This window comes from Scophthalmus maximus, chromosome 10 (assembly GCF_022379125.1).
Source record: "Scophthalmus maximus strain ysfricsl-2021 chromosome 10, ASM2237912v1, whole genome shotgun sequence".
Taxonomy (NCBI): Eukaryota; Metazoa; Chordata; class Actinopteri; order Pleuronectiformes; family Scophthalmidae; genus Scophthalmus; species Scophthalmus maximus.
This window is the reverse complement of record NC_061524.1, coordinates 8,841,338-8,853,191: the sequence shown is the minus strand read 5'-3', so window position 1 is coordinate 8,853,191 and position 11,854 is coordinate 8,841,338. Positions and strand designations below refer to the sequence as shown.

General features: G+C 43.6%; 2 protein-coding genes across 2 annotated transcripts; one reads left to right on the top strand and one right to left on the bottom strand.

Moving 5' to 3' along the window:
• The first annotated feature begins 56 nt into the window (after positions 1-56).
• polr1b (RNA polymerase I subunit B) lies at positions 57-6,917 on the top strand. The gene is made up of 15 exons (XM_035605431.2): positions 57-625; positions 1,399-1,566; positions 1,736-1,882; positions 1,977-2,109; positions 2,221-2,357; positions 2,504-2,727; positions 2,849-3,020; positions 3,336-3,507; positions 3,600-3,881; positions 4,025-4,158; positions 4,236-4,406; positions 4,503-4,659; positions 4,765-4,961; positions 5,267-5,517; positions 5,714-6,917. Exons 1-15 carry the CDS (start codon positions 449-451, stop codon positions 6,594-6,596), a joined length of 3,405 nt encoding a protein of 1,134 aa, XP_035461324.1. The 5' UTR covers positions 57-448; the 3' UTR covers positions 6,597-6,917.
• On the bottom strand, positions 6,777-10,655 carry LOC118283459 (N-acetylneuraminic acid phosphatase). Its single transcript, XM_035605436.2, has 3 exons — positions 10,537-10,655; positions 8,758-8,969; positions 6,777-7,969 (listed from the first exon to the last, which is right to left on the bottom strand). The coding sequence occupies exons 2-3, from the start codon at positions 8,938-8,940 to the stop codon at positions 7,328-7,330; spliced, it is 825 nt and encodes a 274-aa protein (XP_035461329.2). The 5' UTR covers positions 8,941-8,969; positions 10,537-10,655; the 3' UTR covers positions 6,777-7,327.
• Positions 10,656-11,854: the final 1,199 nt, after the last annotated feature.

Here is an 11,854-nt window from a genome sequence, read left to right as displayed (position 1 = left end):
TTCAGGGTGCAGAATTAACTTTTTGATCTATTCTAGTTCAAAGATTGTAACACAGATTAAGACGTTGAGTTGACGTTAGCTGAGACAAACATCCAAAGAGGAAGAAGGGAAGTATACACCCCATTAAACTGTTAAAAGAGTACAAATTAAAAACTAAACTAAAATGAACTGGACCTCATTTGCATTAAGTGTTTCTTACAAATTTAACCATCAGTAATAATAATCATGGGACGGTGGAATAATTAAAAAAAAGTTTACTTGAAAACTGGGCAGTGAGTGAAATAGCGAACACCAACCACAAGGGGGCGGTAAGCCAACAACAACGATACGACTCGCCACATAACCAACGAGTGAAGAAGAAGAAGACTTTCCTCGCGTGAGGGATGTACTTCCTGTGTCAGCGTGCACATGTGGTAAACAAGCGAATGAGCCCCGAGCCGGTGCGAGCATGGACTTCTCAACAAAGTGGACAGATCTACCCAAAGGCCCGAGTCTGAAGAACCTGACCCGGGGAGGGTTCGGCGTCCTGAAGGAGACTCAACACGCCGCCGTCCAGGACCTGACCAAGGCTCACATCGAGTCGTTCGACCAGGCTGTCACCGACGGACTGAGCCGCGTTGTACAGGTCAGCTCAACTTCTAAAACTTAAACTTAACTCTCAAAGTTAAAATACACAAGAAACCGTGTATCAGATAAACGTATCACGAAGCGGGGAAACCCCTTGTCTTCAAAGATGTTAATGAAATGACACCTAGCTCAATTATGCGCGAAAGTAACTTTAATCTTATGGGAACTTAATGCAAGAAGGATCATTTGAGCCATGTTTGCTAACGCTAGCTTTAGGGCTGCAACTAACGATTATTTTCATAATCGATTAATCTGTCGCCTATTTTCTCGATTAATCGATTAGTTGTTTGGTCCATAAATTGTGAAAAATTAAGATTGTTTTTCCCAAATCTCAATATGATGTGTAGTTTTTTCCTCACACCAAATATATTCTGTTTACTGTCACAGAGGAGCAATATTCACATTTAAGAAGCAGAAATCAGAGAATTTAGACGTTCCCCCCATAAAAACTTCTCAACCGATTAATTGATTATCAAAATAGTTGGCGATTAATTTAATAATCGATTAACTGTTGCAGTTGGCTTCGTGTATTTCTCTCAATTTTAAGCAGCCATATTTGTGTTGGAAAGCAAACCCATTCGTAAGGACACAGTTTATCTATAGTAATCAAAAACTACGATTTTATGAAGGATATAAAATAAAATCCCACTATATTATGTGCGTAGACTGTGTTTGTTTGTCTATGCTATCACCAGGCAGGCACTGTCAGTGTCAGTGTTTGTGTTGTCCAGGGGTCTCAGTGTTCTATGACGTGACATGTCTCTCTCTCAGGCCATCCCTCCCCTGGAGTTCATGGCAAAAAATGACAGGATCAGCCTTTCGTTCGTCGAATCCACCATCAACAACCCAATGGTCGCCAAGGGCAACGTCTGCAGGGACATGAGGGTGTTTCCGGCCGAGTGCAGGGGGCGGAGATGCTCGTACAAAGGAAAGCTGGTGGTAAGAGCGTAGATTCATCTACGATCTCATTGTAGACAATTCATTTTCATTTTACCGGTAACCAGACTTCTACTGTGGCACAGACTTAAGGAGTGGTCAGTGACGGATCCAGACAACATACGAGAGATATAAACAGTACTTTAATCTTCTGCGCCTTGTGTCATCCCAGGCTGACGTCAGCTGGTCGGTCAATGGAGTTCCCAAAGGCATCATCAAACAGTCCCTGGGTCAGGTGCCAATCATGGTGAAGTCCCAGCTGTGCAACCTCCACGGTATGTCCCCTAAGGAGCTTGTCGAACACCATGAAGAAGCTGAGGTAAGAGGCACATCTTGTAATATAAAGAGAAACCAACTTTATGGATCCTTATTCATAAAAAAAGAAGTGCAAACTCCCTCTTAAATGTTGACAGGAAATGGGAGGGTATTTCATTGTGAATGGAATTGAGAAAGTTATCCGAATGCTGATCATGCCTAGGAGGAACTATCCTATTGCCATGTCAAGACCTAAGTGGAAGAGTCGGGGCCAGGGCTACACTCAATATGGTATATATAACCCTTCAGATAATGTGAAAAATACAGTAATCATAGTCTAGACTCAGAAATGAAAGCTGTCTGTCTTTTAAAATGTGTGTCATTGTCTTTTTCTTCTCACAGGCCTTTCTATGCATTGTGTAAGGGAAGAGCACACCGCCATCAACATGAACCTACATTATCTAGATAATGGGACTGTGATGCTGAACTTCATCTACCAGAAAGAGCTCTTCTTCCTCCCGCTAGGCTTTGCACTCAAGGTAAACGGTTCTTGTGTTTTAGAAACGAACATGTCTGCAGTATTCATTCAAGTGGCATGATCACAGAATATGTAAGAAGAAAATAATAAATGTCTGGTGCTGTATGGTGCGCTGATATAGATATATTTTTCTGTTGTGTCCTCCAGGCCTTGGTGGACTTCACAGACTTCCAGATTTACCAGGAACTCATCAAGGGCCGTGAGGACAATTCCTTCTACAAGAGCTGTGTATCAGAGATGCTGCGTATTGTCATGGAGGAGGGCTGCACCACCCGCAGCAAGGTGCTCGACTACCTTGGAGAGCGCTTCAGGGTTAAAATGAACCTTCCTGAGTGGCACACAGACGAGCAGTGTGCGAACTTCCTGCTAAAGTAAGTTTTTAGGAAAGATGGATGAGACGTTTTTCTTAACTTGCAAACTTATACAGGCAATGCACAAGTGTCATCATTTATGGTATATTTAGTAAAAGGAGTTGTGTTCTGCTTTGATCAGTGAGTGCATCTGTATCCACCTGAAGTCAGACGTGGAGAAGTTCTACCTTCTCTGTATGATGACAAGGAAGCTTTTCACGTTTGCCAAGCAGGAGTGCATGGAGGAGAACCCTGACAGCATCATGTGTCAGGAAGTGCTAACTCCTGGCCAGCTCTACCTCATGTTCCTGAAGGCAAGTTTAGTTTTTTTTTTCAAGTCGGCCATTGAAACGGGCACTGAGCAGTCTTTGTCCTTTTTTGGCTTCTGTCACTGAACAGTGGACAGCTGTGAGATTTGGTAAAAGCAAACATTACTTGGCTTTGGCACTTTTACCTAATCCCAACAGAAATTATATATTATTTTGCACTGTCAGAATTTTCTTCCTTTACTGCTAACATGAATCTCTATATGAAATTAAACAACACAAATACCTGTAAATGTCTGTAAATTAAATGTTTCTTATGAAACTCAGGTTATTAGTGATTTGACCCCTATAATATTTTCACAGGAGAGAATGGCTGCCTGGTTGGTGACTGTAAAAATGGCTTTTGACAAGAGAGGCAAAAAACTGAGTGGAGGATGGGGTGTAGAAAACATAATAAAGATATTAAACATGGGCACTGAAGTGACCAAACCCTTTGAATATCTGCTGGCCACCGGGAACCTCAATTCCAAATCAGGTATGGTTTCATGAGTTGAGAACAAGTACTTATTATGTTATTTAAGCATAGCTCATCAATTAAATGAATCTCTCTCTGACCTCTGACACCAGGTCTTGGCATGCTGCAGAACACAGGACTGTGTGTCGTCGCCGACAAGCTCAACTTCATCCGCTACCTGTCCCACTTCCGCTGTGTGCACAGAGGAGCAGCGTTCGCCAAGATGAGGACCACCTCTGTTCGTAAGCTGCTGCCTGAGTCATGGGGCTTTCTGTGTCCTGTCCACACCCCGGATGGAGAGCCGTGCGGCCTCATGAATCACATGACAGCCAGCTGTGAGATTGTAGCACCGACCTCCTCCACCACATCCCTGCCTGGCCTGCTCTGTTCTCTCGGTGAGTTCTTACTTCAGATAACAACTGTGTTCAGCTGTTCAGTTAAGCTGTAAGGTATAGGTGCAGACACAAAAAAAATCATATTCATAGGACATGTTAGTGGACTGAATTACATTGGAATTTTTATGTCTCTGATGTCTCAGGTGTTACTCCAGTGGATGGGTCTCCTGGTCAAGCCTTCTCAGACTGCTACCCTGTGGTCCTTGATGGGGCTCTGGTAGGCTGGTTGGAGACGGAATTAGTCCCAGTTGTGGTTGACTCACTGCGCAGGTTCAAGGTATGATAGTAAAAATGTTAAAGAGCTGCACTGTACATTTTTTGTGCGGAAAACTGACATTTAAATCAAAAACGTAGGTATTGCGAGAGAAGAAGATCCCTCCCTGGACCGAGATTGTCCTGGTTCCCAAAACAGGCAAGGCCAGCCTGTACCCAGGCCTGTTCCTCTTCACAACACCCTGTCGGATGGTGCGGCCTGTTCACAATTTAGCTCTTGGAAAGGAAGAGTTAATTGGTACCTTCGAACAAGTATGTATTAACCCCAATTTAAAGAAATGTTCTGGTAGTTATCACCACAACAGAACTGAAACGTTTATTGAATAATATTTTTCTGACTGGCTGCAGCTTTATATCAATGTGGGCATCATGGAGGATGAGATTGAGCAAGGAGTCACCACACACCAGGAACTGTTCCCTCACAGTATGCTGAGCGTGGTGGCTAACTTCATCCCCTACTCAGACCACAACCAGAGTCCTAGGAACATGTACCAGTGTCAGATGGGTAAGTCGGAGACAACAAGAGCCCCCACACACCTACACGGGTGCACGCGCCAAGTGGATTTATATATTCCACTTCTTTCGTTGTGTAACTTATTCTCTTTTGCAGGTAAACAGACTATGGGTTTCCCCCTGCACTCGTTCATGGATCGCTCCGATAACAAGCTGTACCGGCTCCAGACCCCACAGAGCCCACTGGTCAGGCCCTACATGTACGACCACTACAACCTGGACAACTACCCTAGTGGCACAAACGCCATTGTGGCCGTCATATCCTACACAGGCTATGACATGGAAGATGCAATGGTAGGTAAAACGAAAGTGACAGAACACTGGACTAATACACTAAAGAAATGAACCGTTTATATGGAGTAAAATTATGAGCATCTTATGATCATGTTAAAGCCTACCATTATTCTATTGTATTTATATCTTATGTCTTTTTAACTTTTCCTCTGCCTTTCTTTTTGTACATCATTGCACATCCTCCCCTCTCCCCATGCTTCTGTCACCTTCCTTTGATTGTAAAGCACTTTGGGTCAACTCCTGTTGTTTTAAATGTGCTATATAAACAAATATGACTTGACTTATTCTTATCGCTCTCTTATTAGATTGTGAACAAGTCATCGTGGGAGAGAGGCTTTGCCCACGGAAGCATCTACAAGACTGAGCTGGTGGATCTGGCGGACAAGGTGAGGGGAGAAGACGGCGTGGTGTTTGGGGCCAAGCCAGGTGATCCAAAGGTGAATGAAAGACTGGATGCTGATGGACTCCCTCACATTGGATCAACAATTCAGTATGGAGACCCTTTCTACAGCTACATGAACCTCAACACGGGTCAGACCTTCATCAACTACTACAAGTAAGTGTCAACATTTTTGTGGTAATGTTTTTTTCATCAGCTCACTAAAGGAAATGCAACTTTCGTATCATGAAATAAAGATTTGACTTTCATATTAAGGAAAACAATTTCTTCAATACCAATTAAATCTGGATGCTTTGCAGCTAAACTTTTGAAATTATAATGAATATTGTGTTTTGTCACAATTTGATTGTAGGAGCCAAGAGGCCTGTGTGGTCGACAATATAAAGATCTGCAGCAACGACGGCGGCTCAGGCCATTTTAAACGAGTTTGCATTACTGTGCGAGTGCCACGAAACCCCACCATCGGTGACAAGTTTGCCAGTCGCCACGGTCAGAAGGGCATCCTGAGCCGCCTGTGGCCGACCGAGGACATGCCCTTCACAGAGAGCGGGATGACTCCCGACATTCTCTTTAACCCCCACGGCTTCCCCTCCCGCATGACCATCGGGATGCTGATTGAGAGCATGGCCGGCAAGTCCGGCGCCCTGCACGGCCTGAGCCACGACGCCACACCCTTCACCTTCTCCGAGGAGAACTCCGCACTGGAGTACTTTGGTGAAATGCTCCGGGCCGGTGGCTACAACTACTACGGCACAGAGCGGCTCTACAGTGGCCTGAGCGGTCTGGAGCTTGAGGCTGACATTTTTATCGGGGTGGTCTACTACCAGCGGCTACGTCACATGGTCTCCGACAAATTTCAAGTGAGGACCACGGGAGCGCGAGACAAGGTGACCAACCAGCCCGTGGGAGGGAGGAACATCCAGGGAGGCATCCGATTCGGCGAGATGGAGCGAGACGCCCTGCTGGCCCACGGCTCGTCCTTCCTGCTTCACGATCGCCTTTTCAACTGCTCAGACCGATCGGTAACTCAAATTTGCATTGACTGCGGCAGCCTCCTGTCCCCTCTGTTAGAGAAACCACCACCCTACTGGTCGGCCATGCGCCACCGCAAGACTGTGTGCACACTGTGTGGCAAAAGTGACTCTATTGACTCTGTGTCTGTCCCTTATGTCTTCCGCTACTTTGTAGCCGAGCTCGCCGCAATGAACATCAAAGTCAAATTAGATGTCAAGTAAATTTTGCAGAAGGATAATTAGATCATGCCTTAAATATGAAGAGGTACAAATCAAAAGATGATCTGTGTTTTTGTAAGAATGGGTCTCATTGGAGCTGTTTGAAAGAATCATGCTACATGAGACAAATATACTGTACAGCTATGATGCGTGTTAAACAGCCAAAATGCCTGAGACATTTACTTCCTTAGTTCAGTGTTTTAATAGCCAAGGCTTTGACAAAACCACCAATGAATGGACTGACATGTTCTCTGGAGGGGTCTTTAAAGAAAATAACTTATGTACAGTCATTCTGAGTGTCAAATAAAATTGTGCTGTACCACTGTTCTGTTGCTGATAATTATGGTGCTTTTTGAAGGAGAATTCAGATCCATTATTCAGGAAGAAGCCACTCCAAGCTCGACAACAAGTAAAATGACGATCGGCTTAAACTAGCATGAGAGAAAGTGCTTGGTCTGCAATGAAATCGCCCCTGTTACTGAAATGTTTATTATTCGCTGCATAAATAGCATTTACTGTTGAAGCTGTTTGAGCATATGTATAAAAAAATTGTATTGTATTTTATGAACCCATGTTTTTTTGTGTAGAGAGGAAGAAATTGGATGCTTAAGACGAGTAAAAAATAGTCCCCCTTCCGAAATATGTTTAGATCATGACATTAATCTTCAAACGTTTCCATAATTAAAAAATGTCCATAAGATCCCACCGGATATTGTCACAGTCGCCAGTTGTCCTTACTTCAGTTGTGCCAGAATATGTGGCAGGTCTAACACAGTAGGGATAGTGTAGTCTGGTATCACTGAGCCATCTGCCACAGCGCCGCCTGCGCTGCTGATCCAAACTGTGGCCCGTACTCTCGCATCAAAGCCCCCCTGGATATCTGTGTCCAGAGAGTCTCCGACCATCACGCAGTCCTGCGCCTCCACCCCCAGCGTGTTGAAACACAACGTGAAGATGGACGCGAATGGCTTCTGCTCCGCATGTTCTCCCCCAATCACAATGGCATCGAAGAACTCCTCGCATCCGACCGCCTCCACCTTCTCCCTCTGGGTCTGAGCCTCACCGTTGGTCAGCAGCAGCAGCTTGTATCTGCTGCGCAGTTGTCTGAGGAGGTCGCGTATTTGAGGGGACAGACTGAGAACCTCCAGGCGACTATTTTTCCACATGGAGTAGCATTGAGCCGCGAGAGAGGGCGTGCGACTACCGCTCACAGTCTCCTGGATGCTCTCCTCCCAGTGACCCACCCGCACATCATCTATGGACCGTCCTGCTGCAGGGTCAAATTGCTCATGGAAGAGCTTCTGCTTAAACTTGTCACAAATGACCCCGGTGGTGTTGTCGTCTAGGCCAAGTGTGGTCTTCAGGAGTTCACTGGTCTGACAGTCACACACACAACAGAGAGCGTCATTAAATCACAACCCTCACATGGAGTCAAACAATACACCAAAAGAGGGAGCCTGGGGGTATGCAAGCAACATTAGGGACACTTATTTTGGAGGATGTGGGACTCTAGTAACTTGTTTATGGAAATTAAACATTTTGGGTTAAAATGAGGCAAGTCCGTGAGATTCTGTTTAAGACAATGCTCACATATTGAGTTAAAGAATAAAGTCAACAATGGTATGCATACCATACATCAGCTCAACTGTGAATCCTATAAATTAATAAATAATAATAATTTTCTTAAGCACTTATCTAAACAATGTTGTGTGCTTTACAAAATTGGACTACATGTGAATAATGTGAAGGACTGAGGTGTGAGTTGACGTGTGTTGATAAAATTGAAGATGGATGTGCAATGCACAAATGCTACATTACAGAAAAATACATTAAATCAGTAAAATGTATATAAAGTAGTCAGCATGAGGAGATACAGAAACGACCGGAAGTGTCCTCTCCTCAGAACTACAGGTGAGTTAGGCGTGTCAAGTTAGAGACTTTCAACAGTAAAAGTATCTCAGAATGATAATGAAATATGGTATAATGGCAAACACATATTTGATTTATTATGAGCGTTTTAATTTGAACTAACTTGTATCCCCCCCCCCCCCCCCCCACAGGCTTAAAAAAAAGAATAGGCAGAACTAGAAGAACCGTGGTGAGCCATCGTCTCCTTTCCTTCCCTCACTTGAAACACCACATGAGTAACATCCATATTCACCACCTTTCGCATCGCCGCTCCGCCCGCCCGACTTGTTTCAATGAGCGTGTTGTCCAGGTCGAACAACACCGCCTTCACAGTCTGACCGGCCATCGTCGAGGGGCACACGAGCTGAAAATACACCGGTCGTTCCACTGCGGAAGCGCGGCTGGGTGAGAAGTGCATGCTGGGAGTTGTAGGTCTCATGGATGTTCAGCGCTTGCAGGTGTCCTCCTCTAGAGGACGCCAGAACATAAAGATACAGTGATTTTATATATTTATTCTATTTGATTTTATAAAACGTACAATACCCCCCTGGGGATCAATAAAGTTTTCTTGAATCTTGACTCTTGAATACATCTATAATAAATCTGTGCATCCACGCCCAGGCGAGCAATTCAGGTACAACCAGGTCTTTTAAATCAAGACTGAAAAACTTTTCTGTTTGCCGCTGCCTTTCATTAAATAAACTATCTTTGCATTTCTTTTACTGCACTGTAACTTTTATCACCTGTCTAATTCTACTTTAAAATGTTTTTAATTTCTCTTTTAATTATTGTATTTTAATGTGTGTCTTCCCAATGCTTTTAATGTTTTATGTAAAGCACTTTGAATTGCTTTTCTTGTTGAAATGTGCTATACAAATATTTGCCTTGCCTTCCCTTGCCTATATGAATATGTACCATTATACTCATGCATATGTTTCTCTACGATATCTCCATGCCGATTTTAGCTGTTCAACTTATAATAAACCATTGTAAATGTACCATGGAAAAAAATTACTAAGATTCCATCCTTTTGAGTCAATCAAAAGAAAATATGAACATGCTGCAGAAACGTACAAAAAAAACTACAAATAAATGAGTACATTTATTGCAAATATCATTGTTTCAAAATATTTTAAAGGATTTACAAAACGTCCTTCAAATGGTAAGGCTACTGTAGAGTCACCAGTTGTTACTTATTTTTTATATAGGTTATATTTAGACAAATTACGTTAAAAGTACGCCAAATTAAAGAAAAATTTTAAACTGTAAAAATACAAAACACAATAACCCACCATCAGAATACTAAAATAATTAATTCTGTGAGTTTCCATCATTTGGCTACATTTTGTTACATTGTGTTTCAAACAACACACATCGTTTTCCATCAAGAACAAGTTTTCCATTCATTGGAGACTGATCTGTGGCTGGACTCTGTTATTATTACCCACCCTGAATTACTTCTGGAGAAATCAAAATGAGCATGAAACAATCAGTGTCATCACTTGTCTATTTAAATGCCCTACGTGACACTTGACCATGGATATTGCCAATTTAAACACATATTCCGTGACACACGCTCCAAATCAAAACATACCTCATTTCTTATGCAACCTGTCCTTTTAACTCGCTCTCTCGCCTGGCAATGGGCCAGAGGTTCACACGCAACAGTGTGCAGGCCTGTTGCACTACTGTACAAAACCCTACCAGAAATCATAACAAGCCTGTCTTACTTGAAACGAGAGGATACGGATTCCAGATCAGGCAGTCGAGTCTTCAGCAGAGGCCTGACCTAATTACCTCAATTGCGTTGGACAGAAAAATGTCAAAGATAAACTATAAATCAAGAAGTGGTGTGAGAGGCCTAACCTGCTATTATCTGTCAGAACAAACAACACCTGCTGCTCGCATGCAAAGGAGGAACATGCTTGATTAAAAGAGAGACTCGCAGCAACATTAACTCAAAACCTTCATCACCCATACCCATAAAAAGGGGGAAGAGAAACATAAACAGTGGCTATGTGAAGAGTGAACTTACAAGTGTAAAGGTGGAATTTCCCCTCTGAAGTGAAGGAAGAGAAAAAAAAGAGAGAGAAGAGAATGTCTTCCCTAACAGGCCAAGTGTGACTCTTTCCAGGAAAGCGCAGGCATCTGAAGGATCAGTGAGGCCTGGTGTCTTTGTCTGCACGACACCATTCCTCTTTTATCTGTGTGGGTGGCGGCGGCTGCACATAGTCACACGCTATCTCTCATCTGGGCACGAATCCTCCGCGAAGGGTATTGTTCCACCGAACACCTAACTGCCTCTTTATAGCAGGAAGACAACACTTTTTATCAGTCCTATTTTTCCTTAAACACTTTGCCAACACCTTTTATATTCTCATGATCCTTCCTCGGTTCTTTATAGCTCGTGTGTTCATCTGGGCTCGGCTGTATTTGTGGTGTGTGTGTGCTGCATGTGTTTGTGAGGAAACAGGGTGCATATCTGCTTTTCTTTCATGACTGGATGAGATAAGTGGAAGCCAGGGGGGACTGGTGAGTCCATCAGAGGAAGGAGCTTCTTACCTTGGATTCAGAGGACTGTGTTGCTCCTGGGTTTCAATTAACGGCGGGTAAGCTGCAGAGAACTGTGAGCTGTACGTGCAGAAGTGAGCAGGCAATCTGCAAATCAAGATATAAGGATTCCGTCACACGCATACTGTGCAGGTGATCAGTGATTTTTCAGATCGGAAAGATATACGGCTCAAACATGCCAATGATGCTGCGGTGATACGTGGCACTTAGCTGCCCTTTCTTTGTTAAGGTGCTCCCATCAGGCCTCGCTTCTGATTCAAGGACAAACTCCGGTCACACACACACACACATAGATGTGAGATTTTATCGCGGCCAGGGGAATGTATGAACTACAGTCTAAATAAAGAAACACTGGTGTGTCTAATGGCACTTGTCATGGTAACAGGGGGGAGTCTGGCAACCTGCACGTACACACAAACAAAAACAACATGATCTGGGGCAGGATGGTTCCTCCTCAGGCGATTATGCAATGTCCATGATCAAGGGGCGATATGCTTTTCTGCAAATCTTATATAAATTGAGCGTAAGGGCAGCAACCGCTCTCCCACAGACATCGGTATCTTTCAAATCATATGCATTTTCTTGGTGGTGGTGAATCCCACTCATGCTCATACAGTCACATATTAAGGAACGTTTCTTTAATTTGGGGATTGAAATAATTTTTTAGGGTTTAGTTTAGTTTTTGGTCGAGGTTACGGTAAGAGTTGATGAGGCATGTGTCTCCTACGTAGGTTAATATTCACATGGAAAGTGTGGACTGGGAGACACCACCAGCATCATCA

Bases quoted from the DNA above. Each gene is read 5' to 3' on its own strand.
- polr1b (XM_035605431.2), top strand. From the start codon at position 449: ATGGACTTCTCAACAAAGTGGACAGATCTACCCAAAGGCCCGAGTCTG. The intron at 626-1,398 runs GTCAGCTCAACT...TCTCTCTCTCAG, and splicing joins GACTGAGCCGCGTTGTACAG to GCCATCCCTCCCCTGGAGTT. The intron at 4,962-5,266 runs GTAGGTAAAACG...CTCTCTTATTAG, and splicing joins ATGACATGGAAGATGCAATG to ATTGTGAACAAGTCATCGTG.
- LOC118283459 (XM_035605436.2), bottom strand. From the start codon at position 8,940: ATGAGACCTACAACTCCCAGCATGCACTTCTCACCCAGCCGCGCTTCC. The intron at 7,970-8,757 runs GTGGTGAATATG...TGTGACTGTCAG, and splicing joins GCGGAGCGGCGATGCGAAAG to ACCAGTGAACTCCTGAAGAC.